Source organism: Pongo abelii, chromosome 13, assembly GCF_028885655.2.
Source record: "Pongo abelii isolate AG06213 chromosome 13, NHGRI_mPonAbe1-v2.0_pri, whole genome shotgun sequence".
NCBI lineage: Eukaryota > Metazoa > Chordata > Mammalia > Primates > Hominidae > Pongo > Pongo abelii.
Window position 1 is genome coordinate 36,901,175 of NC_071998.2, and position 23,047 is coordinate 36,924,221.

General features: G+C 38.5%; 2 protein-coding genes and 2 pseudogenes across 2 annotated transcripts; all 4 read left to right on the forward strand.

The window, feature by feature from the left end:
• Nucleotides 1-3,715: 3,715 nt before the first annotated feature.
• LOC100938405 (interferon omega-1-like) lies at nucleotides 3,716-6,414 on the forward strand (annotated as a pseudogene).
• Nucleotides 6,415-8,443: 2,029 nt separating this feature from the next.
• LOC134759750 (interferon alpha-4-like) lies at nucleotides 8,444-9,013 on the forward strand. Its single transcript, XM_063714118.1, has one exon. The coding sequence runs from the start codon at nucleotides 8,444-8,446 to the stop codon at nucleotides 9,011-9,013; it is 570 nt and encodes a 189-aa protein (XP_063570188.1).
• Nucleotides 9,014-13,372: 4,359 nt separating this feature from the next.
• On the forward strand, nucleotides 13,373-13,999 carry LOC100438149 (interferon alpha-4-like). Its single transcript, XM_003777370.4, has one exon. The coding sequence runs from the start codon at nucleotides 13,405-13,407 to the stop codon at nucleotides 13,972-13,974; it is 570 nt and encodes a 189-aa protein (XP_003777418.1). The 5' UTR covers nucleotides 13,373-13,404; the 3' UTR covers nucleotides 13,975-13,999.
• A 3,382-nt stretch (nucleotides 14,000-17,381) lies between these two features.
• Nucleotides 17,382-17,979, forward strand: LOC100438501 (interferon omega-1-like; annotated as a pseudogene).
• Nucleotides 17,980-23,047: the final 5,068 nt, after the last annotated feature.

The window sequence follows — 23,047 nt, forward strand, 5'->3', positions numbered from 1 at the left end:
TGTCATGAATTCTAGAGAGGCTGAAAAGTTGTCTCACCTCATTTCAAAGTCCTACTTATATTCAGTCAGGAAATGGTGGCTTGTATAAATACCTGACAGAGGAGCAGCATCTAGATTGAAGTGCAGAATACACGTGTAGATGGTTAACTGATTCTGACACCTGGCACATTCATTTCCTGGCTCTCAGAATTCCAGAGTACACTCCCATATGAAGTTACTCTCCTAATCTTAAGTAAAGTATACATCTTTGCTGGTTCTGAGAGCTGACACACTTTCCCCTTTCCTCCCTGCTTTTCTATATCCCATTTTTCACTCCCATATCACATTAGTTTCCTTCCTCTTCCTCTAGAATGCGCACTGTGCTCTCTTCTTCACTCATCATTAGCCTACACTGCCTCTTCATACAGCTGTTTTCAGTTCTCTTGTGGGTTTTACCCATCACTTTCCCCTTAAGAGTACAAAATCACAAATTAAAACAGAAGTTCAGTGAAAGTTCTAGGTTTTTCAGAAGCTCTTTTATAAAACACTCTCTTTCCTTTCTTATGATGAATATTTCTGTAAAACAGGGAATGTCGCCATTACAATGACATAACAGTCGCTTAGCAAAAAAGGAAATAAAAGGCAGGTTCCATTTTACTTTGAGACGATTACAACATTTACAGGGAAAGAGAGCCCCCAACTGGTCAAAATGCACCAAGACAGCAGCCAAGTCTGTGGAGAGCAGGCTGTGAATGCAGAAGTAGGCCTCCTGGCAGGAAATTTATCTTCATAGCTAAAAAGAGGCTCTTCCCAAGAAAGAACTATCACGGTACTGGAATTAGCCCATTTCCTTAACTTTTGTATGTTAGAGAGAGAAAATACGCCCAGCTTCAGGCATGACATGTCCTCTTGGGGCAAGGGACAGCTATGGGGAAAGAGAAAGGGTCAGGATGTGTCCCTTTCCTCCAGCCTGCCCAGCCTCCCCGGGGCCTCCTAACTTATCCCTTCACCTATGGATTGTGCTAGACTAGGAATTAGAACAGCCGGCCAATCTCAGTGTAGATATTCAAGGGAATTTGACTTTTGGTCTCTCTATCAAGGTTGTAGAAGTTTTCATAGATAATATCCTAAAATATACCTTCCAAGTTGTTTGCCTTCTCCCTGTCACTTTGAAGGATGCAACTGATTCCTATTTGGCTTCTTTATAAAGTCCCCTATTTCTTGGAGGTTTTGTTCATTGCTCTTCATTCTTTTTTCTTTATTTTTATCTGACTGTCTTATTTCAGAGAGCCAGTCTTCAAGTCCTGAGATTCTGTCCTCAGCTTGGTCTATTCCGCTGTTAATACTTGTGATTGCATTGTGAAATTCTTGTAGTGTGTACATCTACTAGGTCCGTTAGGTTCTTTTTCATACTGGCTATTTTGTCTGTCAGCTCCTCTATCCTTTGATTGTGATTCTTAGTTTCCTTGGTTTAGGTTTTACCGTTTTCTTGAATTTCAGTGAAATTCCTTTCTGTCCATAATCTGAATTACATTTCTGTCATTTTAGCTAACTCATTTTGGTTAAGAACCCTTGTTGGAGAACTAGTGTGATTATTTGGAGGACATAAGATACTCTGTCCATTTGAGTTACCAGAGTTCTTGCATTGGTTCTTTCTCATCTCTGCATATGGCAGTGTAGCTTGAGTTCAGTCAATAAATAGACTTCAGTTCAGGATGTGTTCACAGGGCTGCAGCTTTGTGCAGGGTCTTTATTGTAGCTGACTTGTCTTTGGTTGAATGAGGGTATGTTAGTGAGACTTTTTAGTGTTGAAGCTTTGGGCATGACCTAGTAGGTGACTCTTAGGTGTAGTGGTCAGTTGTCAGGCTCTTGCTCAGTCATGTGGCTCCCCTATATTTCCTCACAGTTGCAGCCGTGCTCCTTCTCAATGCTATGAAAGTGTGGGCTCCTCTCCCACTTGAGTGCTGACTGTAGCTTGTATCTTGGCACTCCCAGGCTGCACACAACAGCTCTGGGGTGATCTCAGTCTTAATGTTTTCTCCCCACCTTGGAGGCATCGAAGGAAGAGACCTTAGTAGTAGTTTTAACTGAGGGTCTTTTGCTTGTCTCCTGGGGGCTCCACCCCAGAGATGCAGGTGAGCAATCACTCAGCGCATTCAGCCTGGGATGGGGGTGTCTCTGCTGTGGGCCCAAGCCAGGGGTTCCCTGCCTGGTGATGTGAGGTGGGGGGTGGTTGACCAATGGGAGACAGACTGGCTTCTTCTCTTGGGTTGACTGCAGCTTGTTGGAGGTATGGATAAGGCACTTGGGGTCTCTGCTGCTTCATTAGCTCCAAGGTAGCTGGGGTAGTGCCACTGCAGAGGCAGTGATAGACAGGCTTTCTGTTGCCCCTGGAGTCTCCACCTCCAAGAAATGTGAAGCCATGTTCATGGGAGTGTTTAGCCAGAGGGGTTGGGTGGCTGCACTGCTGGTGTACGCTTGGGGCTTCACATTTTGGGAAACAGAAGGCGGCAATCTTACCAGGAGTAGAGACTGTTCTCCTCACCATATGGTAACTGCAGCGTGATGTAAGTTCAGGTGACTGTGGCATGCTGTTAAGTTTGTAAACAAAGAGCTTCAGACTCTTTGTTTCTTCCCCAGACCCAAGGCAGCAGGGATAAAACTGCTGCTGTGGCAGTGGCAGAGGTAGCATGGCTCTGGGACCTCTACCCAGGGAAACTCCAGGCAACTACCAATGGCTATGCTCAGCCATGGGTAGGGTGACTGTTTTGCAGTCATGGGCTGGGGGCCCTGCCTGCTGAAGAATAGGGATGGGGATTCCCAGGGAAAAGGGGCTGGACTCCTCTTCGCATAGTGGCTATGATGTGCTGGAGGTGGGAGTGTAGTGACTAGGCCCTTTGCTCCTTCCCCAGCCAGAGGGCTCCTGGGGCTGTCCCACTGCAACAGTAGTGGTAAAGGGGTTGTGGGTTGACTGTGGGATTTCTTCCTTGGAGAAATGCTGGACTGCCTGCAGTCCAGAGGTGATGAGGCAGGGGAAGGGTGCCTGTGCTGGAGTCTCTGGTCAGGTGGCCCTGCCCATTGTGGAGAGGTGACAACAAGGAACAGCATGGAGAACAGTCTGTCTACTCTTCTGTGAGGTAGTTGCTCTGTGCTAGGGATCTGGACCAGCCGCTGTTCCCCTCAAACTCTCCAGAGCCTGGTGACAGCAAGGGTAAGAGCTATGAGAGAGCAAAGATGGAAACCCACCCTTCTCACAGGGAATTCTGTTCTAGGGAGTTGCAGAGCTGCTATTGGCTCGATAGTCTCAGCTGGTGGCTGCAGTTCCAGGCCTGGCAGACCCACCCAGTCAGGTGATAGGGGATCAGGGACTCACATAACACACAGTCTGGCCATTTTGCCATAGGGCTGCTGCAATATGCTAGGGGTCCAATCCAGACCATAGTCACCTCGCGTTTTTCAGTTCCTGAAGGTATCAACAGTGAAGGCTATGAAACAGTGAAGATGGGGGCCTGCCCCTCCCTCTGGGAGCTCTGTTCCAGAGAGGTACAACCTGTTGCCTCCTGCAACATACCTGCAGGAGGTGGCTGGAGACCCCAGTTGGGATATCACACCCACTGAGGAGAAATAGCATCAGGGACTCAGGTGAAAAAACAGTTTGGCCACTTTTTGGTAGAGCAGCTGTGCTGTGCTGGGGGTCTGCTACCACCACCAGCACAAAAGAATGGCATTTGCAAGAATGGCTAAGGCTGCTAAACAGCAACAATGGCAATCTACCCTTCCCTTTGGGAGCACCATCCCAGGGACATTGGAAACTGCTGCCCACCAGAAAACAGTGGTGGAGGTGACTGGAGACCCCAGTGGGGCGATTCCACCCAGTGAAAAGAAACAGGATTTGGGATCGATGTGAATAAGCAATCTGACTGCTTCTCTGCAAGAGCTGCTGGGCTGTGCTGGGTGGCTGTTCCAGTCCCTAGCTGCCTTGGACTCCCTAGAACCCAAAGGCTCCAATGCCTGAGGCTGTGAAACAGCAAAGATGGCAGCCCACACCCTGCTGCTGTGAGCTCCATGTCAGGGAGGTATGAGGCTGCTACCAGTGGCTGGCTGGATTCCCAAGCCAGTGGGTCTTACCCTGAGACAGGCCATGGAAGGTGGGCCTGCCACTTGTCACTGCCCAGCCCCCTGGATGAAACCCCTTTCCTAGGGGTATGTACAGGGGTCTAGCCTCCTGCTTGGCTGGAGTTATAGCTTCTTTTGTGGGGAAGCCTGGCTATCTAAGGTTCCAGTGTACCCATGCATGCCTGAGCAGCTGCTCTGCTGAAACCCTATGTAGCCCTGCATGTCAGACTGAAGGCCCTGGTAGACTGGGTTCACTAGGAGATCTCCTGACCTGAGGATTGCAAAGATCTGTGGGAGAAGCATGGGTCCCCAGGGCTGCTCACTTACTCACCACTTCCCTGGGCAGGAGAGACTCCCCTGGCTCTGTGTCATTCCTGGGTAGGCAGTTGTCCTGCCTTGCTTTGCTCTGTTCTCCATTGGTCAAGTTGTTTTCTTGAGTCCCAGTGTGTGTACCTGGATATTTCAGTTGAAGGTGCTATATTTACTCGCCCCTTCCATTTCTCTCCACGAGAGTGGCACACACTAGCAGCTTCTAGGTGGCCATCTTGGCCAACCCTGAAAACTATTTGTTTCCAACTATAAGCCATGCATAAAAAGAATGCCTTGAGAGAACCTGAAGTCCAAGGTTCATCCAGACCCCAGCTCAGCTAGGCCAGCAGCACCCTCATTTCCCAGTAGTCCTACTGCTTCTTCTACTGGTGGCCCTGCTGCTTTGCCACTGTGGCCCTGTTGGATCTCTGGGCTTTGACCTGCCTCAGAACCATGACCTACTTACCAGGAACATCTTGGCACTTCTGGGCCAAATGTGGAGAATCTCCACTTTCTTGTATCTCAAGGAGAGAAGAGACTTCAGGTTCCCCCTGGAGATGTGGATGGCAGCCATTTGCAGAAGGCCCAGGCCCTGTCTGTCCTCCATGAGATGCTTCAGCAGATCTTCAGACTCTTCCCCACAGAGCGCTCCTCTGTTGCCTAGAACATGACCCTCCTGGACCAGCTCCACACTGGATTTCAACAGCAGCTAGAATGCCTGGAGTATTGCTTAGGGCAGGCAACAGGAGAGGAAGAATCTGTAGGGGTGATTGGGGCCCTACACTGGCCTTGAGGAGGCACTTCCAGAATCTATGGGAATCTAGAGAATCTACCTGAAAAAGAAGAAATACAGTGACTGTGCTTGGGAGGTTGTCAGAGGTGAATCATGAAATCCTTCTCTTCATCAACAAACTTGCAAGGACTGAGAAGTAAGGATGAAGACCTGGGGTCTGCTTTAGTCTTTCTTATTTTCTTCCTCTTCCTAGCTATGTGTTTATTTCTTCTTTTTCTAGTTCCTTAACTTGTAAAGTCAGTTCATTGGTTTGAGGGCTTTCTTCTTTTTTAATATAAGCTTTTACAGCTTTCAATTTCCCCTTTAGCTCTGTTTTCACTGCATCACATACGTTTTGGTATGTAGTGTTTTCATTTTCATCTGTCTCAAGATATTTTCTAAGTTCCCCCCTGGTCATTTTTTATTTTTTTACTATACTTTAAGTTCTAGAGTAAATATGCTCAACATGCAAGTTTCTTACATAGGTATACATGTGCCATGTTGGTTTGCTGCACCCATTAACTTATCATTTACATTAGGTATTTCTCCTCTTACATGTTTATCACATTTAGACATACATTTGTTTTCTTTTTGTTCCCATAAATTAAGATGAAAAATCAGACCACTTTTACCTTCTAGGAAAAGTGAAGTGAGAAATATAAATATATTTGCTACTGTGAATGCTACATAGAACCATTGTATAGTCCATTTAAAAATTTTACTTGTATTCTTTCATTGACACTAACCTAAATATGAAAATGAAAGAAATCAAAGTATAGTAAAACAAATTTTCACAGTAAAATACAACATAAAAAATGAATATGCAAAAATTCCCAATACAATCTCAAGTGAACAAAGAAAAAGTACTCTCTCCCCGAGTGTTTCAAAGACTAAGAATAATAACTTGGGCAAAATTGCCTGGTATACTCAGGGTCTAATAAAAGGATGAGCCTAAAATTCAATAAAAATGTGTTCACTGGATGAACTACTAAATCAATGTACAAAATATACATTTCTGAAATGAAAGCTTCTCTAATATGGAAACCCCTATGCACATTTCACAATGTAGAATATTTTAATTGTTCAATGATATAAAGAATTTAACTGAATCATTTAAAATGATGAATAACAAAATGTGTTTGGTTATTTTCTAAAATCGATCCATTTCATAATCTCTACCTCTATATAAACAGGCTGATTTTCTACCAGTGTCATCTAAAGATTATCATGTGCTTTGAAGCTGAAACTTATAAATGATGGAAAAGTGATGTCACAAGTATTTACAGTTCACATACACATTCTGGGGATTTGATCCAGGGAAGGAAAGCTGTAGCATTATTTGGGGGACAGAGACTATTATTCCCTCCTTTTGGGAATAGTAAATTGTCCGATTCCTACAAACTCGGTGAATTGGAGAGTTTGAATTTCGATATGTGACTCTGTATTTGACACCAGGCTAGTTATTTTCTATTATAACAAAGTAGAGGACAGATTAGAGATGAAGTCATAAACAGTTAATATAGTGCTAGGCAAAGGATGATACTATGCTGCTTTTGCAACTTGAATCCCAGATCTACATGCACCTTAAAAAACTAGAATCCCCAGTGGTTTTAGCAGTAAACTAAATGAGCATTATTGATTTTTAGTAAAAGCTGAATGGAAATTTTTGTCATTGTCTATTACAGTCCCAGCAAATATGGCCATGATGAAGAAAAATAGCTTCATTCTTGAACACTTTCCAGTAGAAGAAAAAATGAGAAACTAGTAAAAACTCCACTTCCTAAAAGGCTGATTTGCTAAAACAGACCTCATTCCATTTAAGGACTCAGTATCTATAGGGCCGAGGCAAACTAACTTTGCCAGAGTTCAGGACAACCCTGAATGTTAATTCTTTACATAATCATACTCAGTATTTATAAATTTATGAATTTAGAACAAAGATGGTCTTTTTTATTTGATAAGAATTGACTTGGATAGGAACTTCTGAAAACCTTTAGGGAATGTGAACTTCAGTGAAAAATGCCAAAAATGATTTAATTGATAACATTTTCTAAGTCACATATGTTTATTGGAATGATACTTCTTCTAAGGGTACAAAAAATAGTTCTCGTAGTGTTAACAACTCTGACATACTACAATAGTTTGTGACTCTCCAACAACTCTATCCAACAAAATTTCATTGCTTAATATACATCTTTCTCATTGGGTTTTCTTGTGTATGATATGAGAAGCACTGCTATTGAGTTCATGAAGATAAAATATTTGTAAGATCAGTGTTAGAAACCTATGGCAAATAGATGGCTGTGATTGAAGGACTTTTTGTCCATTTTTTGCTGGATCTTACAGTCTTATCGCAATACGTGCCTTTAACCTGCATATATTTGGGCTGCCATTGACTATCTTATGGTTATTACTTATGTTTGATCCTCACTTCTTCAGGATGTTTGTAGGCTTTGAGAATTTTGTGCAAATAGCTTATATTATATGATTTATTTCTACTGAAGTTATTCAAAACATCTATATTTATGTCAAGTGCCGAAAAGCAAAAAGTATTGGCGATATCTCGATGAATACTGTAGCTAGTGAAGTTTACAAATTATTTTCTCATATAAAGCAAAATTCAAAGCTTCATACGCTAACAGAAAAATTTTTTTAAATTATTGATTCATATTTTTAGGAGTTTTGAATGATTAGGCATGTAATTATATTCATATTATTAAGGTGTATTTATATAGACTTTTAATTTGCATATGTACTTTGATACAAAATTTACATGAACAAATCACATTAAAAGTTATTTCACAAATATACTTATCAAATCAAGTTAAATGTCAATAGCTTTTAAACTTAGATTTTTGTTTAACTTTTCTGTCATTCTTAACTTTACTTTGAATAAAAAGAGCAAACTTGATAGTTCTCATCTGTGAAGTAGAGGTATATGTAGTATACCTAAGTAGATATGCCAAATCTGTGTTATTAAAATTTCATGAAGATTTCAATTAGAAAAAAAAATACCATAAAAGGCTTTGAGTGCAGGGGAAAAACAGGCAGTGATGAAAAAAAATGAAAAACATTGTTAAACACATGTAGAGAATGCATAAAGAAAGCAAAAACGGAGATAGAAAGTGAAACAAGGGCATTTAGAAAATGGAAATTAGTATGTTCACTATTTAAGACCTATGCACAGAGCAAAGTCTTCAGAAAACCTAGAGGCCAAGGTTCAAGGTTACCTATCTCAAGTAGCCTAGCGATATTTGCAACAGCCCAATGGCCCTGTCCTTTCCTTTACTGATGGCCATGCTGGTGCTCAGCTACAAATCCATCTGTTCTCTGGGCTGTGATCTGCCTCAGACTCACAGCCTGGGTAATAGGAGGGCCTTAATACTCCTGGCACAAATGGGAAGAATCTCTCCTTTCTCCTGCCTGAAGGACAGACATGATTTCGGATTCCCCCAGGAGGAGTTTGATGGCAACCAGTTGCAGAAGGCTCAAGCCATCTCTGTCCTCCATGAGATGATCCAGCAGACCTTCAATCTCTTCAACACAAAGGACTCATCTGCTGCTTGGGAACAGAGCCTCCTAGAAAAATTTTCCACTGAACTTTACCAGCAACTGAATGACCTGGAAGCCTGTGTGATACAGGAGGTTGGGGTGGAAGAGACTCCCCTGATGAATGAGGACTCCATCCTGGCTGTGAAGAAATACTTCCAAAGAATCACTGTTTATCTCACAGAGAAGAAATACAGCCCTTGTGCCTGGGAGGTTGTCAGAGCAGAAGTCATGAGATCCTTCTCTTATTCAACAAGCCTGCAAAAAAGAATAAGGAGGAAGGATTGAAAACTGGTTCAACATGGAAATGATCCTCATTGACGAATACATCATCTCACACTTTCATGAGTTCTTCCGTTTCAAAGACTCACTTCTATAACCACCACGAGTTGAATCAAAATTTTCGAATGTTTTCAGCAGTGTAAAGAAGCGTCATGTTTACCTGTGCAGGCACTAGTCCCTTACAGATGACCATGCTGATGTCTCTGTTCATCTATTTATTTAAATATTTATTTATTTAATTATTTTTAAGATTTAAATTATTTTTTATGTAATATCATGTGTACCTTTACATTGTGGTTAATGTACCAATATATGTTCTTCATATTTAGCAAGTATATTAATTTCCTTTTTCATTAAATTTTTACTCTACAAAATTTCTTGTGTGTGCTTATTCTTTAAGATAAAATGCCAAGCCTGACTTTACAATCTGACTTAAAAATAGATGATTTAATTAACTCACCTATCATAATTTTATTCAAGTTATAAAAAAATACATTTTTCTGTACCTGGTTATATGTTGCCTTCAGGAAATAAATGTGAACATAAAATATACAGTCCCTGTTCTCTTGTATCTTTGATTTTTGTCAGGAAAGAAATCTAAAAACAATAATAATGGTGAATTAATATCACTTATGCTGACTGCTATAATGTGAGGAAGTAAGAAAACAATGAATTCCTCTTAGCAGAAGGTAGATTGAAACACATATGGAAAAAATAGCAGAGATATTCTCTGTAAACTGACTTGCAAACATGCAATTGAAAATGTACATTGCAAGTCAGATATATGAGTTTGCAGTGTCCAAGGAATACGATGTCTGGAAGTTCGTAAGTGGTAATGGAAAGGCCAAAAATGAAGGCTGTCATGTGGGGAGCAAGTGGAGAGGGAAAAAAAGACTTAAACTGGATTCTGAGGACCTTCCACCATTAAAGTGGGGGAACAGAAGAGTCACAAAGAAAACAGAGGTGGAATACCTTAACATTAGAAGGACGAGAGGGAATGGTGATAAAAGTGGATTTACAAAATAAATGTGCTTAGGAAAACAATCAATAAACTTATGGAAAATGTGAATTAAAACTGAGCACTACAGCAAGAAAATAGATGGCAATGCAGAGCTTACTGACAGCTGGATTGGTAGAATTAATCAGCAGAAGCCACATTGGGGTAGGTAGAAGAGTGAATCAGAAAAGAAAAATCAAGATAACACATATAGAAAATTGTGAGAAATCTGCCCTTGCAATGGAGGGAAGTAATAACCTGGACCCCCCAAAACTGTGGATTACCTTTTATCTGCATAGTGTTTCCTTTTTCAAAATATATGTCACTGAATAAATTTCATAAATGTGATGCATTGGTAAATCATGTTAATGCATTTAATATTTTATATATTTAAAGCACAAAATATAAAATTATTTACAATAGTAATTGATCATTATTTTGATTACTACTCTGTTAAATGTCAGTAAAAACTGACACATTTCTTTCATAAAATAAAATCAGAAACTGGAAAAGAGAATCTCTTTCTCAATACTTTAGGAATGGGGAAAGGATTCCCTATTTAATAAATGGTGCTGGGAAAACTGGATAGCCGTATGCAGAAAAGTGAAACTGGACCCCTTCCTTACACCTTATACAAAAATTGACTCAAGATGGATCAAACACGTAAGTGTAAAACCCAGAACCATGAAAACCCTAGAAGAAAACGTAGGCAATAGCATTCAGGACATCGGCATGGGCAAAGATTTTATGATGAAATCGCCAAAAGCAACTGCAACCAAAGCTAAAATTGACAAATGGCATCTAATTAAAGAGCTTCTGCACAGCAAAAGAAATTATCAATCATCATGGCGAACAGGCAACTTACAGAATGGGAGAAAATTTTTGCAGTCTACCCAATTGACAGAGGTCTAATATTCAGAATGTACAAATAAGTTAAACAAATTTACAAAAAAAAAAAAAGCCCCATCAAAAGGTGGGCAAAGGACATGAACAGACACTTCTCAAAAGCAGACATTTATGTGGCCAATAAACATGAAAAAAGCTCAACATCACTGATCATTAGAGAAATGAAAATCAAAACCACAACGAGATACCATCCCATGTCACTCAGAATGGCAATTACTAAAAAGTCAGGAAACAACAGATGCTGGTGAAGCTGTGGAAAAATGGGAAAGCTTTTACACTGTTGGCAGGAATGTAAATTAGTTCAACAATTGTGGAAGACAGTGTGGTGATTCATCAAGGATCTAGAACCAGAAATACCATTTGACCCAGCAATCCCTTTCCTGAGTACATACCCAAAGGAATACAAATCATTCTACTATAAAAATACAGGCGCGTGTATGTTTATTGCATCACTATTTACAATAGCAAAGACAGGAAACCAACCCAAATGCCCATCAATGATAGAATGGATTTAAAAAATTGTGCTTCAAATTTTTTAATCCTACAGGAGTTGTAGGATTATTTGGCGGACAGAGACTATTATTCCCTCCTTTTGGGAATAGCAAATTGTCCGATTGCTATAAACTCGGTGAATTGGAGAGTTTGAATTTCGATATGAGACTCTGTATTTGACACCAGGCTAGCTATTTTCTATTACAACAAAGTAGAAGATGGATTAGAGAGGAAGTCATAAACAGTTAATATAGTGCTAGGCAAAGGATGATATTATGCTGCTCTTGCAACTTGAATCCCCAGATCTACATGCACCTTAAAAAACTAGAATCCCCAGTGGTTTTAGCAGTAAACTAAATGAGCATTATTGATTTTTAGTAAAAGCTGAATGGAAATTTTTGTCATTGTCTATTACAATCCCAGCAAATATGGCCATGATGAAGAAAAATAGCTTCATTCTTGAACACTTTCCAGTAGAAGAAAAAATGAGAAACTAGTAAAAACTCCATTTCCTAAAAGGCTGATTTGCTAAAACAGACCTCATTCCATTTAAGGACTCAGTATCTATAGGGCCGAGGCAAACTAACTTTGCCAGAGGTCAGGACCACTCTGAAAGTTAATTCTTTACATAATCATATTCAATATTTATAAATTTATGAATTTAGAACAAAGATGGTCTTTTTTATTTGATAAGAATTGACTTGGATAGGAACTTCTGAAAAGCTTTAGGGAATATGAACTTCAGTGAAAAATGCCAAAAATGATGTAATTGATAACATTTTCTAAGTCACATATGTTTATTGGAATGATAATTCTTCTAAGGGTACAAAAATTAGTTCTCATAGTGTAAACAACTCTGACATATTACAATAGTTTGTGACTCTCCAACAACTCTATCCAACAAAATTTCATTGCTTAACATACATCTTTCTCATTGGGTTTTCTTGTGTATGATATGAGAAGCACTGGTATTGAGTTCATGAAGATAAACAAAATATTTGTAAGATCAGTGTTAGAAACCTATGGCAAATAGATGGCTGTGATTGAAGGACTTTTTGTCCATTTTTTGCTGGATCTTCCAGTCTTATCACAATATGTGCCTTTAACCTGCATATATTTGGGCTGCCATTGATTATCTTATGGTTATTACTTATGTTTGATCCTCACTTCTTCAGGATGTTTGTAGACTTTGAGAATTCAGTGCAAATAGCTTATATTATACGACTTATTTCTACTAAAGTTATTCAAAACATCTATATTTATGTCAAGTGCCGAAAAGCAAAAAGTATTGGCGATATCTGGATGAATACTGTAGCTAGTGAAGTTTACAAATTATTTTCTCATATAAAGCAAAATTCAAAGTTTCATACGCTAACAGAAAAATTTTTTAAAATTATTGATTCATATTTTTAGGAGTTTTGAATGATTAGGCATGTAATTATATTCATATTATTAACGTGTATTTATATAGATTTTTAATTTGCGTATGTACTTTGATACAAAATTTACATGAACAAATCACATTAAAAGTTATTTCACAGATATACTTATCAAATCAAGTTAAATGTCAATAGCTTTTAAACTTAGATTTTTGTTTAACTTTTCTGTCATTCTTAACTTTACTTTGAATAAAAAGAGCAAACTTGATACTTCTTATCTGTGAAGTAGAGGTATATGTAGTATACCTAAATAGATATGCCAAATCTGTGTTATTAAAATTTCATGAAGATTTCAATTAGAAAAAAAATACCATAAAAGGCTTTGAGTGCAGGGGAAAAACAGGCAGTGATGAAAAAAAATGAAAAACATTGTTAAACACATGTAGAGAATGCATAAAGAAAGCAAAAACGGAGGTAGAAAGTGAAACAAGGGCATTTAGAAAATGGAAATTAGTATGTTCACTATTTAAGACCTATGCACAGAGCAAAGTCTTCAGAAAACCTAGAGGCCAAGGTTCAAGGTTACCTATCTCAAGTAGCCTAGCGATATTTGCAACAGCCCAATGGCCCTGTCCTTTCCTTTACTGATGGCCATGCTGGTGCTCAGCTACAAATCCATCTGTTCTCTGGGCTGTGATCTGCCTCAGACCCACAGCCTGGGTAATAGGAGGGCCTTGATACTCCTGGCACAAATGGGAAGAATCTCTCCTTTCTCCTGCCTGAAGGACAGACATGATTTTGGATTCCCCCAGGAGGAGTTTGATGGCAACCAGTTGCAGAAGGCTCAAGCCATCTCTGTCCTCCATGAGATGATCCAGCAGACCTTCAATCTCTTTGGCACAAAGGACTCATCTGCTGCTTGGGAACAGAGCCTCCTAGAAAAATTTTCCACTGAACTTTACCAGCAACTGAATGACCTGGAAGCCTGTGTGATACAGGAGGTTGGGGTGGAAGAGACTCCCCTGATGAATGAGGACTCCATCCTGGCTGTGAAGAAATACTTCCAAAGAATCACTGTTTATCTCACAGAGAAGAAATACAGCCCTTGTGCCTGGGAGGTTGTCAGAGCAGAAGTCATGAGATCCTTCTCTTATTCAACAAGCCTGCAAAAAAGAATAAGGAGGAAGGATTGAAAACTGGTTCAACATGGAAATGATCCTCATTGACGAATACATCATCTCACACTTTCATGAGTTCTTCCATTTCAAAGACTCACTTCCATAACCACCACGACTTGAATGAAAATTTTCGAATGTTTTCAGCAGTGTAAAGAAGCGTCGTGTTTACCTGTGCAGGCACTAGTCCTTTACAGATGACCATGCTGATGTCTCTGTTCATCTATTTATTTAAATATTTATTTATTTAATTATTTTTAAGATTTAAATTATTTTTTATGTAATATGATGAGTACCTTTACATTGTGGTTAATGTAACAATATATGTTCTTCATATTTAGCCAATATATTAATTTCCTTTTTCATTAAATTTTTACTCTACAAAATTTCTTGTGTTTGTTTATTCTTTAAGATAAAATGCGAAGCCTGACTGTACAACCTGACTTAAAAATAGATGATTTCACTAAGTTACCCATCATAATTTTATTCAAGTTATAAAAAAATACATTTTTCTATACCTGGTTATATGTTGCCTTCAGGATATAAACGTGAACATAAAATATACAGTCCCTGTTCTCTTGTATCTTTGATTTTTGTCAGGAAAGAAATCTAAAAACAATAATAATGCTGAATTAATATCACTTATGCTGACTGCTATAATGTGAGGAGTAAGAAAACAATGAATTCCTCTTAGCAGAAGGTAGATTGAAACACATATGGAAAAAAAAGCAGAGATATTCTCTGTAAACTGACTTGCAAACATGTAATTGAAAATGTACATTGCAAGTCAAATATATGAGTTTGCAGTGTCCAAGGAATACGACGTCTGGAAGTTGGTAAGTGGTAATAGAAAGGCCAAAAATGAAGGCTGTCATGTGGGGAGCAAGTGGAGAGGGAAAAAGAGACTTAAACTGGATTCTGAGGACCTTCCACCATCAAAGCTTGGGAACAGAAGAAACACAAAGAAAACAGAGGTGGAATACCTTAACATTAGAAGAAGAAGAGGGAACGATGATAAAAGTGTATTTAGAAAACAAACATGCTTAGAAAAAGAATCAGTAGACTTATGGAAAATGTGAATTAAAGCTTACGGAGAGCTGGATTGATAGAATTAATCAGCAGAAGCCATATTGGGGTAGGTAGAAGAATCAATGAGAAATGAAAAATCAGGATAACACATACAGAAAATTGTGAGAGATTTGCCTTTTCAATGGAGGGAAGTAATAATGTTGGACCTCCCAAAAATGTGGATATCTTTTATCTGCATAGTCTTTCCTTTTTCAAAATACATGTCACTGAAAAAATGTCATAAATGTGATGCATTGGTAAATCATATTAATACATTTAATATTTTATATATTTAAAGCATAAAATATAAAATTATTTACAATTGTAATTGATCATTATTTTGATTAATACTCTGTTAAATATCAGTAAAAACTGACACATTTTTTTCATAAAATAAAATTGGAAGCTGGAAAAGAGAATCTCTGTCTCAATACTTTAGGAATGCAGAAAGGATTCCCTATTAAATAAATGGTGCTAGGAAATCTGGACAGCCATATGCAGAAAACTGAAACTGGACCCCTTCCTTACACCTTATACAAAAATTAACTCAAGATGGATAAAACACTTAAATGTCAAGCTGAAAACGATAAAAACCCCAGAAAAAAACGTAGGCAATAGCATTCAGGACATCAGCATGGGCGAAGATTTTATACTGAAATTGCCAAAAGCAACTGCAAGCAAAGCTAAAATTGACAAATGGCATCTAATTGAAGAGCTTCTGCACAGCAAAAGAAACTATCAGTCATCACGGCAAACAGGCAACTTACAGAATGGGAGAAAATTTTTGCACTCTACCCAATGGACAGAGGTCTAATATCCAGAATGTACAAAGAAGTTAAACAAATTTACAAAAAAAAAAAGCCCCATCAAAAAGTGGGCAAAAGACATGAACAGACACTTCTCAAAAGCAGACATTTATGTGGCCAATGAACATGAAAAAAGATGAACATCACGGATTATTATAGAAATGCAAATCAAAACCACAACGAGATAGCGTCTCATGCCACTCAGAATGGTGATTATTAAAAAGTCAGGAAACAACAGATGCTGGTGAAGCTGTCGAGAAATAGGAAAGTTTTTACACTTTTGGTGAGAACCCAAATTAGTTCAACCATTGTGGAAGACAGTGTGGTGATTCATCAAGGATCTAGAACCAGAAATACCATTTAACCCAGCAATCCCATTCCTGAGTATATACCCAAAGAAATATAAATCATTCTATTATAAAAATACATGCATGTGCACGTTTGTTGCAGCATTATTTACAACAGCAAAGACAGGAAACCAACCCAAATGCCCATCAATGATAGACTGGATTAAAAAAATTGTGCTTAAAACCTAGGTGACCAATTGATAGGTGCAGCAAACCACCATGGCACACGTATACCTATGTAACAAATCTGCACGTTCTGCAGGTGTATTCCAGAACTTAAAGCAAAATCAAAAAGAAAGAAGGAAAGTAAGTAAGAAATAAAGAAAGAAAGAAAGTGGGTCAAAATCAGCTGAAAATACAACATGAGCCAAGGAAATTTAGAGAGCAGGAGATGGTTGTGTTTAATTGAGGAAAAAAGGAGATTAATAATTAAAGCAAATCCCAATACAAAATTTACACATCAGGTATAAATAACAATAAGTTATTTTACATTGAAATTCCATTCTGCTTGCATATATTTTTTTAGGCAGCCTAAAAATCAGAATTCTTACCCTGTGACAGGCCATGGAAGGGGGGACCTGCAACTTATCACTGCTCAGCCCCCTGGATGAAACCCCTTTCATAGGGGTATGTATAGGGGTCTAGCCTCCTGCTTGGCTGGAGTTATAGCTTCTTTTGTGGGGAAGCCTGGGTATCTAAGGCTCCAGGGTCTCCACGCATTCCTGAGTGGCTGCTCTGCTGAAACCCTACAGAGCCCTACATGTCAGAGTGAAGGCCCTGGTAGAGTGGGTTCACTAGAAGATCTCCTGACTTAAAGGTTGCAAAGATCCGTGGGAGAATCGTGGGTCCCCAGGGCTGCTCACTTACTCACCACTTCCCTGGGAGGGGGAGGCTCCCCTGGCTCTGTGTTACTCCTGGATAGGCAGTCGTCCTGCCTTGCTTTGCTCTGTTCTCCATTGGTCAAGTTGTTTTCTTGAGTCCCAATGTGTGTACCTGGATGTTTCAGTTGAAGGTGCTGTATTTACTTGCCCCTTCCATTTCCCTTCATGAGACTGGTACACACTAGGTGGCCATCTTGGCCAACCCTGAAAACTATTTGTTTCCAACTAAAAGCCATGCATACAAAGAATGCCTTCAGAGAACCTGGAGTCCAAGGTTCATCCAGACCCCAGCTCAGCTAGGCCATCAGCACACTCATTTCCCAATGGTCCTCCTGCTTCTTCTACTGGTGGCCCTGCTGCTTTGCCATTGTGGCCCTGTTGGATCTCTGGGCTCTGACCTGCCTCAGAACCATGACCTACTTAGCAGGAACACCTTGGCACTTCTGGGCCAAATGTGGAGAATCTCCACTTTCTTGTGTCTCAAGGAGAGAAGAGACTTCAGGTTCCCCCTGGAGATGTGGATGGCAGCCAGTTGCAGAAGGTCCAGGCCGTGTTTGTCCTCCATGAGATGCTTCAGCAGATCTTTAGCCTCTTCCACACAGAGCGCTCCTCTGCTGCCTGGAACATGACCCTCCTGGACCAACTCCACACTGGACTTCATCCGCAGCTGGAATGCCTGGAGTCTTGCTTAGGACAGGCAACAGGAGAGGAAGAATCTGTGGGACTGATTGTGGCCCTACACTGGCCTTGAGGACATACTTCCAGGGAATCCATGGGAATCCAGAGAATCTACCCGAAAGAGAAGAAATACAGTGACTGTACTTGGGAGGTTGTCAGAGTGGAGTCATGAAATCCTTCTCTTCTTCAACAAACTTCTAAGAATGACTGAGAAGTAAGGATGAAGACCTGGGGTCATCCTGAAATAATTCTCCTTGATTAATCTGCCATATCACACTTGCACATGTGTCTTTGGCCATTTCAATAGGCACTTATTTCTGCCATTGTCACAGAATTTATTGAATTAAATTCAGCAAATACCTTGTTAACAATATTTAGCAAGTATATGTTAAAAACATTCAGTTCTGGTCTTCTGTTCCTAAGACCTGACTGCCCTGATGTGTTTTATTTACTTACTTGTTCCCATTTTTTTTGCAGCTGTTTCATTTATAATATTTAGATATTTTACATATAATAACATGTTCCTCTTTACATTGTATTAAAATTTACAAATATATTCATCTTTCCATGTTATTAAATTTACATTTGTCTTGTTCATTAAATTCTCATTTGTTTTATTCATTAAGGAAAATGTCTTGAAATCCTTTTTTCTAAAAACAAAATCCACACCCAATTTTGAACAAAATCGATGAAAGGGCAATAAAATGTATTTGTTCATTTATTCCATTCACATTATACATATAAGTTAAGTAAGTGGCAGATTGTAGAGTTCCCTTCAAGAAGTACAATTGAATGAAGCACTCTCAGTCTTACAGAGAAAGAGATGTAAAAACAGGACTAATGCTTACTTTATTGCAATTCTTTTAAATGCTAGAAAAAGAAGTAAAGGAAAACAATGTTCTCACACCAGAAGCTTTAGGTACAAATGATGCCAGGAAGGGAAAAACAATATTAGATGTCCTTCTTAAGGTACTTGGGGTATATGTACAGTTGACCCTTGAACAGCGTGGGTTTGAACTGCATGGCTCCACTTATACATCTTTGTTTGTTTGTTTGTTTGTTTGTTTTTTCAAATACAGTTCACCTTCCATATCTGCATTTTCTGCATGTAAAACTAAACATGGATAGAAAATACAATATTTGTGGGATGTGAAACTTGCATACATAAAGGGGACAGCAGGATGTGAGTTTGCACAGATTTGGGTCACTGCAGGACAGGTGTGGCGTCTTAGAACCAAAATCTCAGAGATACCAAGGGAAACAGTAATTCTGGAATCGTACTGGCAGCTGGGAATATGGGTCTAGAATGAACAACAAATACCACGGGCAAAGGTATTAATTTGGGATTCTTTATAGCATGTCTGGTATTGAGGGCATGCGAATGGATATTTATAACATAGTTATAAATAGAGGGAACAATGAGACAGGATCTAAACTTAGTCCTGCAGATCCTCAACAGTCATAGTTAGGGCAGAGAAGGAGTGTCTGTGAAGGGCAAAGAGCACTTAGGAGGAGTGGTCAGTGCAGCTGGAAGGAGAAATAGCAAAGAATGAGGGAGAGACAAGCGAGGGGTAGACAGTGGTGTTTTCAGGGAAGATGAAGGCTGACCTGTCCTAACGGACTCGAAAACAGATGCCATCAGTGACGTTGGGTTGATCTGGTTTAGTAAAATGAATGGGACAGAAACTTGATGGGAGTGGGTAGAAGAGGAAATACAATAAGGACATTTGGGTGTTCCATATACAAAAAATTATCTTGGGAAGCTTGTTTGTGGAGTTGGGAAATAAGATGATACCTGGAGGAGAATGTGAGTTAACATCTTCATATTTCATTATTTTAAAATGATTTTCAGAAAACACTAACAAAACATGCATATTTTGTTAGTGTTTTCTGAAAATCATTTTCAAAGAATACATGAATTTGAACAAAATTTTAAACATTTTTTGTTGATATATTGCTGAAAAACTAAAATTTATGGATTTAAGGTGTAAAACATAGTGTTTTGCTTTAATTATAGCTTGTTTAATGATTCCGATAATCAAGTTAATTAACACATCCATCAGCTAACATAGTTACAATATTTTATTATGCATGGTGAGAACATATAATATCCACTCCCTTAGCAAATTTCAAGTATACAATGCACTATTATTAACTATTTTTCACATGCTGTACCGAACATTTTAAATATTTGATTTATTTAAGCTATTATTTATATATTTGATTTAAAATGTTGCTTATTGATTTGGCTAAAATGGTAACATCATTATTCTAATTAATACTACTTGGTAGTAAATTTCAATAGTAACCCATTTACTTGCTAGTTTAAATTCTTTTTACAATCAAGATTTACAATTTTGATTTTATTTTACCTGTTATTTCATTTACTCTAGTTTCGATGTTGGTTGTTTAAATTATTGATTGATAATTTTATAATTCCTAATTATTGTGACAACATTTCCTATATATTGTAGCCATAATCTTTTGATGCATATTCTTTATTTCATGTGTGTACCAAACACTAAACAGTTCCTTGTATATTTTTCCAAGCACTGTCTAGAACATAGAACCACATGCCTCCTTAAGTCTTTTGATTTTACACATATTCAGCTTCTTTTCTTGTAAATATGTTTTTACATTTAATTATGTAATACATTAGAATTTTTTTCATATGCTGTGAGAATCCAAATTGATTTTTGTTAGAGTGACAATTATTGTAGAAAATTCTATTGTAATTTTATTTTCTTTCTTATTAACAATAGATGCAGCTCTACCATAAATCTAGTTAATTATGATAATACAACATTTTGAGGTTTTTTCTGTATTAATATGGTTGCTAAACTTACTAACTACTACACTTACATTACTTCTGATATTTTAAAAGTCATTTAATTCTTCTGGTTGAGCTACCTAAGTTCAAGAATTCCTTTATACATTTTGATATTATTGCTTGCATTACTTCCTGATTAAATTTAGAGTTGTTCTAAAATAGAGAGCATTGGCTTCATGAAATCATAAGCATTTGTGAATCCTAAAACAGCTAGTTATACTATATAACCAAGAATGTAAGATAACATAAAAATGAATGAGAGAAACTAGATTACAGACTTGAGTGTAGGATGGTATTTAGTGATGTGCTTCTACCATGTAGTGTATAAAAGGCAAAAATAGTAACTTTAGAGGGCAGAAGTCTGGCAAACACCATCTTAACCAAGCGATTAAGTTAACATCAGCAGTAATAAAACATATCAATATCATGTACCTTGGATATTGTGTGATGAGATGATCAAATAAACTCTGTGGTTTTAATCCTTTAAACACATAACCTCAGCATAATCCTGAGTAAACATTGGACAAATCCAAATTGGCGAACAGTCTATGAAATAAGTGACCAATATTCTTCAAAAGTTTCAATGTCATGAAAGCCAAAGAAAGACTGAGCATGTGTTACAGATTGGAGGAGACTGAATGTATGACAACAAAATGCAATGTGAGATTCTGGATTGATTCTTGAAATAAGGTAAGACATCAGTTTTTAAAAAATCTGAGGAAATCTTAGTAAAATCTGAATGTTAGTAATATTGCCCCAATGTTCATTTCTTTGTTTTGATTCATTATACCATGGTCATGTATGTTGTTAACATGAGAAGAAACCGGGTTAAGGACATAAGCAAAATCTCTACAGTATCTTTGCCATTCTCTGTAAATCTAAAATTGTTTCAAAATAAAAAGTTAAAAATGAATAGATTTTCAAGATTCTGGACCTTACTGGTTTAAAAGTTGTTAATGTATTTAATTGATTTAAATCATTCATTAAATTCCTAATTTTTTTTCAGAAGACAGAAAATTCTATCTATAATGTAACTGTTTGGAAGATTGTTCCTTAGCCATTAAGGTTCCTCCAGTCAGAATGTGCAATCAACCCAGCAGCAAACTCTCTGGCCTACAGCATAAAAGGCATCAACCAGCTGCCAGGAGAGGTGATTCAGTCTTAGGTCATATCAGTCCTTCTCCTCTAATGCACTGGGCTCTCCTCTCTTCCCCAGAAGTGCTTACATTTCCACACCTCTAATTCCTTTAGTGAGCCCCTCTAGGTGTGCCCTCCCTGAGCTCTGAGCTTTCATGTAGTTGGTTTAGTTCTGATTTTAGTGCATGCCTATATCCTGGTGATGACACAAAGGTGTGTGACAAACAGATAGAAATCTAAAGCCTTGGCAGGGAGCGGTGGCTCACGCCTGTAATCTCAGCACTTTGGGAGGCCGAGGCGGAAGCATCACGAGGTCAGGAGATCGAGACCGTTCTGACAACCAGGGTGAAACCCCATCTCTACTAAAAATGCAAAAAGAAATTAGCCCAGCGCGGTGGCGGGAGCCTTTAGTCCCAGCTACTCAGGAGGCTGAGGCAGGAGAATGGCGTGAACCCAAGAGGCGGAGCTTGCAGTAAGAGGAGATCGCGCCACTGCACTCCAGCCTGGGTGACAGAGGGAGACTCCGTCTCAAAAAAAAAAAAAAAAAAAGAAAGAAAAGAAAAGAAATCTAAAGCCTTGTGGACATTTTCATAAATGGATAGAAATATGTAGGGTTTCAAAGAGTTGCTTATGGATATATTACTGCGGTGAACAAAGTGTTTGGCAAATATATTCAAGTTTATGAAAATGCAGTCTCAGGAAGACAAAACTAGGATATATGTGTAAGTAACTTGGGGCCCAATTTGATAACAAAACATGTCTGGCATGAGCAAATGAATCTTCTCAGTAGAGGAGAGGAATAAGAGCCGAAGAGAAGGACTCTGTCATTATTTAGGTATGGCTGTGCTGGAAAAAAAAAATGTGGACCAGAGTCTAGAAATCAGCTCCAGTTCGTATGACATATTACCAGAGCACACCTAAGAGCTGAGTACTCTAACTGGGATTTTCTGGGTTCCAACAGTGGCTCCACAGTTCAAAAGCTCCCTGTGCTTATGTTTATTCTCTTAAAAACGGGGAAAATAGTAGAACTTATCACTGCCTGCTGTAGTCACAGGGCACATAATAGGTGTTCAACATGTATGCAACATGGGGCCTATTCTTCACTGAGTAAAATTAGGATTGATTTGTAAGTACTAACAATGCCTGACAGTAAATATCTTCTACAATTTAGCTATTTCGTTCTTTTTGTTAACATTATTTTTGTTATTTAACTCTCTTAAGTTGGGGGAAATATTGTCTCCAATTATCTATTTCCTTACTTCTTCTTAGACATATAACGAGGAAATTATCTGCTTAATTTATTTATATACTAGGGAAGAATTTAGTGCAATTAACATTTGCCCA

Coding starts and splice junctions, on each gene's coding strand:
- LOC100438149 (XM_003777370.4), top strand. CDS start 13,405: ATGGCCCTGTCCTTTCCTTTACTGATGGCCATGCTGGTGCTCAGCTAC.
- LOC134759750 (XM_063714118.1), top strand. CDS start 8,444: ATGGCCCTGTCCTTTCCTTTACTGATGGCCATGCTGGTGCTCAGCTAC.